General features: G+C 40.0%; 1 protein-coding gene across 15 annotated transcripts in view; it reads right to left on the bottom strand.

Moving 5' to 3' along the window:
- The window catches only part of CHCHD3 (coiled-coil-helix-coiled-coil-helix domain containing 3), a 296,981-nt gene that overhangs the window by 224,512 nt on the left and 57,313 nt on the right, over positions 1 to 15,156 (bottom strand). For all 15 annotated transcript variants that reach the window (XR_014833217.1, XR_014833213.1, XR_014833214.1 and 12 more), the window contains 1 exon segment: positions 9,953 to 10,034. Coding sequence is in view for 9 of the 15 variants with exons in the window: in NM_001244176.1 (NP_001231105.1) it covers positions 9,953 to 10,034 (82 nt within the window). In the remaining 6 variants the exon portion in view is untranslated.

Here is a 15,156-nt window from a genome sequence, read left to right as displayed (position 1 = left end):
GAATCTGAAATGGTTTTCATAACGCAATGTGACCCCAGTGTATGTATTCTACGTATGTGCATCTATGAACTGTGAGGCAAGTTTCCATCAAAGACAAATGATATCTGCTCTGGTAAGAATGGGATGCAAAAGATTATGGGTTCTCTCAATAAAATATTTATCAAAAGCTTAGGATGAGCTACTTTCTTTTTTTAACAGTTACCTCTGACCAGGAAAAGGGAAGGGGGTGGGGGGTTATTACTTAAACATGGAAAGGGGCTGATGTTTAAAAACACTGCAACGCTGAGAAAAAATTTACATCTGCTTTACAACTATGTTGACTGCCCTCCTTTTCAGCCGGAGGCTCTGCTGGCAAAGCTGCTGAGGTCAGGAGAGGCAGGGGAGAGCCTCCTGTGTTCTCCACAGGCGACCCACCCTAACGGCTCCCATCCTGCCACTCTTCTCACATGGCATCAGTCCCAGCAGGGTCAGCAGCGGCTTCCTGAAGGCCCAGAACGGAGCACTCAGCCAGGACGAGGCCCAGGCCACGTGGACCACGGTCCAGAAGTCTGGACTTCTGGACTCAAGGAAATGGACATCAGGCCACTGCCCACTCACCTTCTAAAACGGAAACAGAACCGAGTCTATCCAGCAAATGCTGTTTGGAAAAGTATACTTCTGACACACAAAGTGTCCTGATCCGAAAGAAAATTATCCTGATGTTTGTCAGTCGAAGTCCTAATTAGCCTCAGGGCCTCTAAGAATGATTCCCAGGTTTCCGGGAAGGGCTGACAGAGCTCTCCAGCCCTTGCTCTCCAGCCCTGGTCCTAGCTCTGAGCAGCTGCCCTTGAGTCAGCTTTGTCTCCTTTGCATAAACGTCACAGGGTGAGGAGAGGCCAGATGACTCTATCACCCTCAGCAAGGGAGTGCAGGGCTGGGGACCAGTCCAACTCAAGTCCTGCTTCCAGGGCTGACGGAAAACTGATTACATGCGTCTACACGAGTCATCTGTTTTTATAAAACCCTGATAACACTGACAAGAAACATTAATAGTTTATGCAAAGAATAATAAATGATTTATAGAGTACATGACAACCCCTGCTCCCCTGAGATTATTCTGGGTAATGGAAAAACTTCAATGAGAACTACTCCAACTACAGGACACTCAGAAACTATTTTCTCGAAACTTCCAAATGCAGAAACCAACTTTGGCACAAATTACTTCAAACACTTGCTTCATGAGAGAAAACACTGTAATTACTGTCAAAAGAATCATTTGAACAAGAAGTGGTTGAACATCATGGCTGCTTTACACCAATAAATTAAAAAAAAAGTTACAGATTTCTATGGCATGCTTGACTGACTCTGGTTTTCCAATTTTAATGTTCCTACCATGTAACAATAGCTTCTCAAAGAGAATTCAGTAGGAGTCGATAACAGCATAATGTCAATAGAAAAGAAAACTGGATTTGGAAAAAGAAGTAAAGAGATGTGAATAAAACACAGACTGAATAATCCAACCTCCTGTAATTGCTGGGTGTAGAAAGCAGTTGTCTCTATTTAAAAAAAAAAAAAAAAAAAAAAAAAAAAAAAAAAGGGTGCCACTTGAAGAAAAGAAAGTAGCAGATGGTAGAAGAATCCAATACCTAGAAAAATACACAGCACTTCCAATCATCTTCCAGAGAAAAGCACTGGTGGCCAGGAGGTGATCTTCTATTACATTCAGAGTGAGTTAGGGCTTTACATTTAAGCAGAATGGAATAGAAAAGTATAGGAATAAAACCACAGCATCACAATATGAATTTTTTAAAAAGTTTCAATGAGGTTAATAAGAAAATTAATCTAAAATACTGGGATTTTTGTACTACAGAAGGCTCTCTTAAATGTCAGAGCACATAAAGAAATATTTTGCAGATAATGCCAACCAAAAGTCCACTACCCCTACCAGAGCCAGACACTGCAAAATACACTCCTATCACAGCAGGGTGGTACCAGTTACACCAGGACATCAAGCGTGTGCCACCAAGGATCAAACTCTATGATCACGTTCCTTGCACATAAGTGAGATTCATTGCTGGTGAGAGTAGTGAAGTGCCATGAGAAAATATCGACTGCTAACTGAGCATTTAAAATCGCTTAAAAACTACATACTTGGAGTTTCCACGTGATGCAGTGGGCTAACAATCCGATGTTGTCTTTGTGGTGGCACAGGTTCGATCCCCGGCTGGGCACAGTGAGTTAAAGATCTGGCATTGCTGCAGATGTGGTATAAATCACAACTGTGGCTCAGATTCAATCTCTGGCCCAGGGAACTTCCATATGCCATGGGTGCAGCTGAAAAAGATTAAAAAAAAAAAAAAAAAAAAAAAAAACAAGAGGCGTTCCCATCATGGCTCAGGGGTTAACGAATCCTACTAGAACCATGAGGTTGCAGGTTCGATCCCTGGCCGTGCTCAGTGGGTCAAAGATCCGGCGTTGCCGTGAGCTGTGGTGTAGGTCACAGACGCAGCTCAGATCCTGCATTGCTGTGTTGCTCTGGCGTAGGCCGGCAGCTACAGCTCCCATTTGACCCCTAGCCTAGGAACCTCCATATGCCACGGGAGTAGCCCAAGAAACGGCAAAAAGACAAAAAAAATAAAATAAAAATAAAATAAATAAATAAACAAACAAACAAACTACGTTTCTGTGCACAGTGTGTTACGGATCTGGTGTTGTCAGTGCAGTGGCTCAGCTCACTACTGTGGTGGGGGTTTGATCCCCTGGCCAAGGAACTTCCACATGCCACAGGCACAGCCAAAAAAAAAAGAAAACACCACACAAGTACATTTTTATGATAAAAGCCATTGGTAAACATCAGAGATCAATGAAACCTGTTCCCTGTACATTTTTCTTTAGTTACTATATACTTAGAGAGTACATGCAAGTTGAAGGCATGTAATTTCATAACCACTATATAATCTGTGTCTATGACTGAAAAACAGTGTTTGATACTACACTGATTTAAAACAAATACCTAGTATCTATGATCCCTGATTAATGTCTGATTTTTAAAAGCATAATATTTTTGTTTTTAACACAGTGTAGAATGTATAGAGAGAGCGAGCAGACTGCCATTCCTACAAGACTGGCAAAACTGTTCCAGTCCTGATGATCCAGTCACTCACTCAATGGAATAAATGTCTGTGAGAGCTGACTATGTGAAAGATACCACTCCAGGCAGATGATGTCTTACACTGCATATGTTCAATGTGATGCTAATCCCCAAAACAGTTTTTTTCTCTATTAGATTCTTTCCTCCTTCCTTTTTTGGCTCTTTCCTCCAAAGGCAAGTAACATCTAATAATAAAATTACAATACATACTTACATATAATAGACTTAAACAGGAGGTGCCATCCCTATAAATTTCACCCCACTCTGGGAAACAAAAAAGGACAAACAAGGTTTAGGCCTTTATTTCGTGACATAAGGCCTCATTTGATGCGACAGATGTAAAACTAAATGGACTGTGCTATACGCTCACTCACCCACACAGCTGATAAAATTTATGAGTAATTTTTTAAACCACCTATTAAAAAAAAAACACATATTAAACCAAATTAATTCCTCTGAGTCTCACAAATCTAATGTAATTTTCCAAGTAATTAAGAACTGGGTAAAATCTCAACAAATGTTCATCTAAAAACAGCAAGCAGGTAATCTTGGTTGATGTACAGCTGGTTACAACATCTAGTAGCTATTCCCTTTCTTCTTGGTTTCTTGAAAAAGATTACTAAAACGAACACACACTCACTTGCCTTTATAGGTATAAAGGTGAAATTCAAATGCCAAAGGTCACAGGTCAAAAGTAGTCACATTTTTCTTGCTGTCAGAGACTGACTTTTGGAGGTAGGACACAGAAGAGAGGTAAATCGCATTTTAAAAGTCTACATTCAATCTGTAGCATATTACATCCATGCCGTATTGGCCTGCTAGAGTGACAACACATTATGGTCAGCTATAATCCCAATGGACCAACAGAGTATCAGAGCAAAAGCAGACTGCTGACATGGGCATTTAATTTGCTCTTCACTCCCAACACATCAAACAACGATTCCATCCATTAGATGCTGTGATAAGCAAAACTGTAATTCCAAACTAGACCCAACAATTTTAGTGTATGTACTAACATTATGACAGTATTTGGGGGGGCATCAAATCAGTCAAGATTCTCATAAAACAGGATCAGATCTGAGATAAACGGAGTTGAGATTCCATGGTTAAAAGTTTTTTAGAAAGGAGAATATCACACGTACAATCACAGTGCTGCATCATCACTGTGGAAACACATACAATTGTAGTGCTTACAATTAGCTGCATCACCACTGTGGAAACTAGTAGAAACTACTAGTAGAAACTGTCTCCTCGGAAGTTACTTTAATTGGGCCATATCTACATATTAGATTTAGGAAGCAGAAACAAAGGAGTTCAGGTAAATTTTAAATGACCTTATGAAATTCTTCAGTTTACATGATTTCTGAATGGGTTCAAAACGTGTGTGACATGACCAGTCAGAGATGCTGTAAGAGGGCTTCTGCATTAGGTGGGAGATGAAGCCGACACTCAAGAAGTCACGTCCAAGAGAGGTTATGGTCCAGTGTGTACACAGACAGTATTGACGAAATACAGGTCCAGGACCCTCTTTGTCCTCGTTTCCACATACCTGAAACCATCTCACTCTTGATATCTGCCAGGCAGCAGTCCTGCAGTCCTGCATACCTGTCATAGCTTGCACATAAACATCAAAATTTGCAAAACTGGTGTCAAAAGTCTGGATAAATCCCAGGAACAGCACCTGGAATTAAGCATTAAGGAATGCTGTGTCGCCAAAGTTCTGATGGCACAGAGTATACACTATGTGGAAAAACACAGACATCAAGATCCTGAGTCACAGGGCAATGTAGAAAAATCAGACTCAATATCAACAGGTTTTGAGAGTCCCTTAACCCTGGTTTCTGACTATCAACACTACTGACATTTTGGCCCAGATAATTCTTCGTGGGGGGTGAGGGGGGTGCTATCCAGTGCATTACAAAATGTTTAGCAGCACCCCTGGCCTCTACCCACTAGATGCCAATAACACCCAACAAGTTGAGACAGCCAAAAATGTCTCCAGACATTGCTGTATGTCCCCTGGAAACCAAAATCTCCCCAGCTGACATGAGTGCCTTAACCTATTCATTTTACATACATTTTCCTTTCTATGAACACACAAGTGATACAATTTAAAAATTCAGTCAATCTTAATGAGCTCTTTCAATAAGAAAATTCTAAGAGGTAAACTATTCTGTTATTACTTGCAGCATTTTTTTTCTTAGTGGTACATCAAATACAATGCGTACACGATGGCATGCTCAATTTGACAAAATTCAGCCACCAGCCATCCTTTCCCCTTGATCATGGAACTGAAGTCCTGAAGATGACTGCCTCCCCACTGTGTAACGTTTTAATCGTATCCAGTTCTTCCCCACCTCGTGGTTCTCTAGTCCTTCTTTGGATTCTTTTTGAACTAATATGCTTCTAAAAAATTCCTTGCTTTCCAAGTAGGCCAGAGTTAAGTTCCAGTCTTTCAACCAAAAAAACCTACCTAATCTGAAAGAAGATATTTCAGAATATTTACCTGCCATGAAATTCACTGACCTATTAAAAATGCTAGTGCTTCTGACAACTCGGCAGATAGGTAGAATGAACAGGGTATAGATGAAATAAGAACTGTTGAAACACTGATAGGTCATGGGGATTCACTGGATTCTTCTCGATTTCTGAATGTGCTTTAAAATAAGTCCATAATAAAAAGGTTAAAAATGACAAACATCCTATAAAAAAAAAAAATCACAATCGAAATGATTTCCAAAGTCCCTTCTGCACAAGTTGGACTCCTTACCTGTGCATAAGCCTAGGCCCCAATCTTAGGTGCTTAAGAAATAACCATAATTATGCATGCATTTAGGGTGAAAAGAGAAGATGTGTAAGTAGGGCATGTACAGGTGACAGTACCACAGCACAAGGGACCATTTTCTAACTGTTTACAAGGCTTTACTCAATTAAGGCAACGATACAGTCATCTATGAACGCTTTGTTTCTCCATAAAGTTGCTTTTAAAAGACTGCACAGGAGTTCCCATCCTGGCACAGCGGAAACAAATCTGACTTGGAGCTATGAGGTTGCAGGTTCGATTCCTGGCCTCACTCAGTGGGTTAAGGATCTGGCATTGCTGTGAGCTGTGGTGTAGGTCGCAGATGAAGCTCAGATCCTGCATTGCCATGGCTGTGGTGTAGACTGGCAGCTGTAGCTCCAATTCGACCCCTAGCCTGGGACCCTCCATATGCTGCTGGTACAGCCCTAGAATACATGCATGCATGCATGCATGTGTGCATAAATAATTGACTGCACAAAAAACTTCCATAATATTTTTTTCTAAAGTTTCTTCTCTGGTTGAAAAAAAAATAGAAAAAAAAGTAAAAATAGCTATTGATTCTTCTAAGAACTATCATAGAGATAAACACACACTTTTTGCCAAGATTTGACAGCTGGAAGTTTTCATGAAGAAGGCTTCAAACAAAACATTTTTTTAAAAGAAAAAAACAATAAAGAAAGGCTGTACCACCCTCTGCTCTCCTTACGGGTGTCAGAAAATACATTCTTTATCAATAATCATTTGTCCCAGGTTACGGCGAGGCTGCCAACCCCAGTTCACATGAGAAATGAAATTGGCTCACTGGCACCTTTTATTCATCTCATCTGCCCTTTAGCTTTCACAGAGCAGGGGAGAACACATGGGAGCTGAGTAACGAAGGAGGGGAAAGAAAATCCCACCATAGTGAGAATTACTGTAACAAAAGGAAGACAAAAAAAATGCTACGTGAAATATAATAAGCAAAGTAAACATGATAGTCTAACAAAAAGAATCCTTATTAAAATAAAATTCAATTAAAAATAATAAAATTTCAAAGACAAGGAATTCTACCATAACATATTGATTTTCTTCGCTTCTTAATGAAAATGGTCTGAATTTTTTTTGAATATTTAAACTTTACTATCTAATTATATACTCCATCAACCTAACCCAATTAAATAATTATAAAGTGCTGTGTGGGAAACTATTGAACTATGCGTAGACCCTTTTAGCAGTACTAATTACATCGTGATTTTAAAACCCTAAGCCATGAGCTCTTAAAGACTTAAACATAAGACATGACACCATAAAATTCCTAGAAGAGAACATGGGCAAAATATTCTCGACATCACCATACAAATGTTTTCTTAGGTCAGTCTTCTAAGGCAACAGAAATAAAAACAAAAATAAATAAATGGGACCTAAATGAACTCACCAGTTTCTGCGCAGCAAAAGAAACCATGAAAGTAGTTGCCAACGATGCGACCAAAAAGGGCTTAATCTCCAAAATATACAAACAACTCGAACAACTCAACAGCAAAAAAACAAACAACCCAATTGAAAAATGGGCAGAAGAACTAAATTGACATTTCTCCAAAGACATACAGATGACCAGCAGGCACATAAAAAAATATTCAACATCACTAATCATTAGAGAAATGCAAATCAAAACTATAATGAGGTACCACCTCACACCAGTGAAAATGGCTGTCACCAGTAAGTCTACAAATAACAAATGCCAGAGAGGGTGTGGAGAAAAGGGAACCCTCCTTCACTGTTGGTGGGAATGTAAAAAACTGGTATGACCACTATGGAAAACAGTATGGAGGTTTCTCAGAAAAGTAAACACAGAATTACCACATGATCCAGCAATGCCACTCCTGGGCACATACTTGGACAAAACTTTCATTCAAAAAGACACATGCACCCCCATGTTCTTTGCAGCACTATTCACAATACCGAGATAATGAAACAACCTAAATGTCCACCAACAGATGAATAGATTAAGGTGTGGTACATATACACAATGGAATACTCAGCCATAAAAAAGAGTGAAATAATGGCACTGAGAGTAACACGGATTCATACTAAGTGAAGTCGGTCAGAAAGAGAAAGGCAAATACCCTATGGTATCACTTACATGTGGAATCTAAAATTTGGCACAAATGAACCTCTCTACAAAGCAGAAACGGACTCACAGACATAGAGAGCAGGCTTGTGGTTGCCAAGGGGGAGGGTGGAGGGAGTGGGATGGACTGGGAGTTTGGGGTGAGTAGATGCAAACTGTTACATTTAGAATGGATAAGCAATGACCTCCTACTGTATAGTACAGGAAACTATATCCAGTCTCTTGGGATGGACCAGGAAGGAAGATAATATAAGAAAGGGAATATATACATATGTATGACTTGGTCACTTTACTGTACAACAGAAACTGATACAACATTGTAAATCAAGTATATTTTAATAATTTTTTAATTTGAAATAAGTAGAAATGTATAACTGTAAAATCAACACTTAAATTTAAAAAAAAATATATATATATATATAAAACTCTATGCCATGGGCTTTCTCTCATTTCCTCAGAAAATGGTGGTCTTAACCTAAAACTCATGCCCTGTTCCCAATGTTTCAGGCAAGATGGACCTAGCTTATCGCTTCATCGAAAGAGAAAAAATATTGCAGAACATTATAAAACCTCCCACTTTAGAGATGAAATATTTACGGCCCAAAGAGGTTAAACTATATGCTGAAGGTCCTATAGCCAATGAAGAGTAGAATCCAATTCAAGGATTCTTTACATTTAGCTCTCTCTCAAACAAACCAGTTAAGCAGTCCCTCACACACACACACACACACACTCACACAGCACCTACTGGGGTCAGTCACTGTGCCTGTGAAAGATATTCACATGATCATACAATGATAAAGCTTTGTGCTACAGCACAGATGGGAAACATAGGACCATCTTGTATTAAAATGTATTCCCATATTTTTATAAATGAGCTTATAGTCTTTAAAAAGCAGTACTTTTACCCCCCAAAGAATTATCTATGCTGTTTGAATGTTTCTTTTTTTTTCAGTTGATAGCTTTCCAGCATCATTTTGAATCAGCACATAAGGATCTACTTGACTCTCTAATACTACATTGTAGGCGAGTACCATAATTGAATATTCATCCAGCCCCCCACGATGGGCATTTGGAGTGCTTCTAGCTTTCTATTACACAAACATTTCAATGAGAATTCTTTTAGCTATAATGTTTGTAGAAGTAGAAATAACGACAATAGTAGGTACATAGATTGGAGTTCCCATCGTGGCTCAGTGGAAACAAATCTGACTAGTAACCATGAGGACACAAGTTCGATCCCTGGCCTTGCTCAGTGGGTTAAGGATCCGGCATTGCTGTGAGCTGTGGTGTAGGTCACAGCCTCGGCTCGGATCCCAAATTGCTGTGGATATGGCGCAGGCCAGCAGCTACAGCTCCAATTCCACCCCTAGCCTGGGAACCTCCTTATGCAGCAGGTGCAGCCCTAAAAAGACAAAAAAAAAAAAAAAAAAAAAAAAAGTAGGTACATAGAAAAAAAATCTAGAGAAATAAAATGTTCAAGAGTGGGTATCTCTGTAGGATGAAATTATGGATTTTGTTTTTTTCAGTCTTATAAATGTCTGTAATGTCTTTGTTTTTAGTGAGCATATTATATTAAATGACATTACTTACTAACATGGGCACTGTGCATAACGTGACATTCATTATTAACTACAATACTGTTAACCTTAATATCCATAGTCGATAATGTAATTTCCAACCATAAATACATTCATTAAAAGAAACTAGCCTGAGAAATGCCTGGAGAACTACCTCTCACACACTGAGCAAACAGGGCTCAGTTACTCATCCAAATAAGAACAACTTTTCAAGAGAAAAAATGGTGACAATTGCATTTGGGAAGGGGGTAACCTAGGGCTTTAACAAGCACAACCCAAAACCAAAACCAGACATGTTCACCAAAATATGTCTCAAACATCATGAAACTCACCGTTTCTGATTTTCAGATTCCTTCTTGGCCTGCTCCAATGCCAGCTCCTCAGCCACTCTTCTTTTCAATTCTTCCTCAGAAACTAAACAATAAAGAAGGGAAGGAGAAAAAATCAGTGACTTTAAAACAAAAGTATGAAAATACTCAGGAAATCAAAGCTGAAACTAGATCTTCATGGGCAAAGTCCTACCAGCTGGTCAGTGTCCTCTGGAACTACCTCAACACTGCGAAAAAGACCAATTAGTGCACTTTGGGAGTAATTTAATCAAGAGGTCTCTGACAACCTAGATACTTCCACACCTGCCAAAAGTTGTAATAAACTCAACGAGCTGCTTCCTGCTCAGTGGGGACTGAGCCATTAAGTACAAATTCTTTAAAACGATGACAATTGCGTAGAGGCGGAGGAAAGGCTGTAAGGAAGGAAGTTCTGGGAGGAGAATGACATCAAAACATTCCCACTCTGATAAGTAAGCGTTTTTAAAAATCACTTACTACACAAGGAAAATCATTTGTATTTACATTCATTTTTCCATGACTTATGAAAAAAGGGAACTTATGACGCATGAAAATTTTAAAACCATATTTTTTGGAAAACCTGTCATTCAAATTCAAGTGCCAACAATTGGAGAGAGAAACACAGAACAGTGCTGAGAACACGGCTGGAGCTTTCTAAATACCTGGTGACTTGATTTGAAACATCTGGTCTTTCCAATTAGAAGATTTTGTACAATATGTTTTGTAAGATTCTTAGAGCTATGATAGCAAATAAAATAGACAAATTTTACATACCCCTTAAAAGCCCTTCATAAGAAATAAGCAGAGGCTATTTCCTCTCCACTAGAAACCCACTACCCAAAATACACGACCAAGAAAGCACCAGAAACACTTAAGATCTAGGAGTACAGTGGACCTAACCAGTATTTCATATGGTTAAGCCTATTAGATGGAAACTAGACAGTTCTGCCTCTGCTCTTCGATGATACTTTATTTGATAAGCTTCACATTATAAGCGCCTTGCCTCAGGGAATATGCAAGAAATGAATTACAGCAAGATACCCAAAAACTTCAAAATTTAGCGGACATCAGGCAATGACAAAGTAAGTATACGAAAGGTCCTAAGATGTTTTCTCTAAATTGTGAACTCTCAGAAAACAACACTAGCATCAAAGGACACCATCAAGAAGGCAAAAAGACAATCCACAGAATGGGAGAAAATACTGGCAAATCATACAGCTGACAAGGGGCTTGTATCCAGAATATACAAAAAATTCTTACAACAAAATAACATGACAGTAAAAACAACAGAATTTTAAAATGGCAGAGGACATAAATAAGCATTTCTCTGAAGATATATAAATGGCCAACTGGAGTTCCTGTTATGGCTCAGAGGGTTAAGAACCCCGCTAGAATCCATGAGGATGGGGGCTGGATCCCTGGCCTTGCTCAGTGGGTTAAGGATCCAGCATTGCCACAAGCTGCAGCGTATGTCGGAGATGGAGGCTGGGATCCTGGTGTTGCTGTGGTGAAGGCCGGCAGCTGAAGCGCCAATTCAACCCCTAGCCCAGGTCTTTCATATGCCACAGGAGTAGCCATAAAAAGAAGAAAAAATTAAAAAAATAAAATAAATGACCAATAATTACATGAAAAACTGTTCAAGAGCGTTCATCATTAGGAAAATGCAAATCAAAACCACATGAATTTACCAATTCAAACCCATTATAAAAAAAAAAAGAACAAGTGCTGGTGAGAATGTGGAGAAATTCAAACTTTCATACATTGCTGGTGGGAATATAAAATGATGCAGTCACTATACAAATAGTTCGGCAATTTCTCAAAATGCTAAACATTTACGATCTTTTTTTTTTTTGTCTCTTTGTCTCTTTAGGGGCGCACTCAAGAACCAGATCCAAGCCGTGTCTGCGACCTACACCACAGCTCACAGCAACACCAGATCCTTAACCCACTGAGCAAGGCCAGGGAACCTCGTGGTTCCTAGTCAGCTTCGTTTCCACTGCGCCACAACGGGAACTCCCCTGTATGATCTATTAATTCCAATGGCAGGTACTGTATTTATTCAGAATTGAAAACATGTCTACATAAAAATTTGTATAGGAATATTTATGGCAGCATTTTTTGATATCCCAAAAGTGAAGACAACCTAAATGCCCATCAACTGATACACAAATCAACAAAATGTAGCATATATCCATTCAGTGTGATATTATTCAGCCATAAATAGTCATGAAGTATTAATATATACTATAACGTGGATGAATCTTGAAAACATTATGCTAAGTGAAAGAAGCCAGACACAAAAAGTCCCATGTTGTATGCATCCACTGATATGAAATGTCTGGAAAAGGCAAATCCAAGCACAGAGGAAGTAAATTAGTGGTTGCCTGGGGCAGGAGGAAGTGGGGAAAGAAGAGTGACAGCTAAGGGTACAGGATTTCTTTGCGTTCGGCAGGGGTAATAGTGAAAATGTTCCAAAACTGGATCGCAATCTGATGGTGGCACAACTCTGTAAATACTAAAAAACCTACTGCACTGGAGTTCCCGTCATGGCTCAGCAGAAATGACTCTGACTGGTATCCTTGAGGACTCGGGTTCAATCTCTGGCCTTGCTAAGTGGGTTAAGGATCCTGCGTTGCCATGAGCTGTGGTATGGAGCTCAGATCCCAAGTTGCTGTGGCTGTGGCACAGGCCGACAGCAACAGCTCTGATTAGAGCCCCAGCCCAGGAACCTCCACATGCCTCGGGCGCAGCCTTACAAAGACCAAATTTAAAAAAAAAAAAAAAAAAACCCTACTCAACTGTACACTTTAGATGAGGTTATTTTATGGTATATTAAATGTATCTCAAAAAGCTGGAAGAAAAAGACGATGATATAAAGAGAAAGAATTTGGGCAAGGAATCAAAGAAAAGGAAAACTAGCTAAGGTCTGATCCCAGCTTGGCATCAACAATCTGGCAGACCTAAGGGAAGTTACTAGCCTCTCTGGGCAGCCGTCTTCTCAAAAGGCTGTTCTTAAATGGATGTTCTCCAGGGTCCCTTTGAACTACACACTACGCTGCCCGTGTGCCCTCTCTCCTACTTCACAGTCTACAGTAGGAGAAACACCAGTCTCTGCTTTGAAAAGGTCACACAAAATTTTAAAATATTTTTAAAAAAAAACTGGAACAGAAGTTCTCATTGTGGCTCAGCATAAACAAGTGTGACTGGTATCCATGAGGAAGCAGGTTCGGTCCTTGGCCTCGCTCAGCGGGTTAAGGATCCGACGTTGCCATGAACTGTGGTGAAGGTCACAGACGAGGCTCAGATCAGGTGTTGCTGTGGCTGTGGTGGAGGCCAGCAGCTACAGCTCCAATTTGACCCCTAGCCTGGGAACCTCCATATGCCTCAAGTGAGGCCCTAAAAAGACAAAAAACAAAACAAAGAAAACCGGAACAGGGAATTGTTTGCATTTAGGCAAATCTTAAGACTTTTTTTCAGCATTAAAAGTTTAAAACAACACAAATCCCAGCAGAGAAATTACAGACAGTAATAGCTAAGCAAGGAGTCTGGATACAGTCTTTGTTTTTCTATTAGCTCTACTTTAGATAAATCAGTTAATCTACCCGAGCTTTAATTTATTCATCCAAAAACAAGACCGGGCAGGTCACTCAGGTGTCAGCTGGCTATGAAGTTCTAGGCTATGCACTCCACAAAGTGATGATTTTCACATTTTCACCTCCTTCTCATAAACAAGCAAAACAACGTGGCACTACAATCAGGTTGTTCATGGCTGGTAGCTCTATTAGCAGCAAGAATGGAGACAAATACTTAACCCAATTAGTACAATCTCATTAAACCACACTCTGAGGTGTAACATACCAGTTAGCATCAGCACATAGTCAGGCTGTGTGTAAAATCACACCCATCCCCCTGAATTGCTTCCAATTATCACAGCAAAATTCTTCCCAGGCAAAAATCGAATTCTCAATCACAACTGAACTGAATTCCATTCAATAAAAACTAGGCTTTGGTAACACCTTGGTATACCAGGTCTAAGCATGAAGCAACAAGATCAGTTTTCTGAGCTGATGTGACATATCTTCAATAGTGAGTGCATAGTATGCCTCTTCATAGGGCTGCCCATCAGGGAAAAAGCCAAAATCAGCAGTGAGTTTTTCATGATGACATGATAAACCTGAAGGGAATGGTAAGGACCCCCTTTCCAAATGGTCACCAGCTGGGAGACTGGGAAGGCAGCCATGCAGGAGAGACCACAAAGAAAGTGCACCTCTAAGACTCTTCCTTCTCTCACCCACCTGCCTCTCAGATCAGCCAAGCCACGTTCCCTGGGGCGAGGTGATAAATCGGTGGAGATAATGGTGGTCTCACCCAGGTGGGCCCCCAGGGGAGGGAGAAAGGTGAGAGGAGGAAAGTGGCAGAGAAGCAAAGGACAGGAAGCGCCTGGGGCCACTGAAGAAGACACACCCAAGGGACTGGCTGGTCAGTCAAAGAACTGCTGTCTTTCCAAGGCCCTGGCTCTTTCTGGAACAGAAACACACACACATGCCCCCACCCTTTTGGGTCTCATGCCCAAGGTCACAGCTGAGAAAACAGCTACAATGGAGCTACAATCAAGACTTTAAAATAACAAAAGATAAAGCATGACCTAGCATAAAGAGTTTAAAATCTAAAAGAGCAATTCAAAGCCCAGGCAGGAATATAAACCAGTGTGGTAATGGGTCTTGAGCAAATCTAAGTTTCATGTTATTTGTTTTTAAATCAATAGAATACAGAAAGGAACAAGCTATTTCTCCTGATAGATCTGATCCAAAGTGCATAAGGGAAAAAGATACACCATTTGGAGACCACTATTTAAAATGGCCTTTCTGAAAACACTTTCCAGCTCTCAGGATCTGAACATTTTCTCAAATAAAACTGTTATTAAACTAAAAGGTCAGTGTTTCAGGATGGGCTACTTTAAGAGAAGCACAGGAAAGGCCAACTTTGCCTATTAGCACACTGAGTTTCCAAGCAGATCTTCAGGGACTGGCAAAGTTTGTGAAATGAGAAAAAGTTAAACGAGAAATTTTCAAGCCATATAAATCAGATTGGCCACGGAAATCTGCAAAACTCGTTCAGGCTCAGTAGGTATGGTTCCACTGCTCTCACATACAGACAACTTTCCTTTCAAAGCGTATTAAGACAAAGAG

Source organism: Sus scrofa, chromosome 18 (assembly GCF_054392235.1).
Source record: "Sus scrofa isolate SSC_HxYL_T2T_F1_AM1 chromosome 18, Sscrofa_HxYL_maternal_Yorkshire_Landrace_v2.0, whole genome shotgun sequence".
Lineage (NCBI taxonomy): Eukaryota > Metazoa > Chordata > Mammalia > Artiodactyla > Suidae > Sus > Sus scrofa.
Note: the sequence above shows the minus strand (reverse complement) of the source record. Positions and strands in the feature narration are given on the sequence as shown.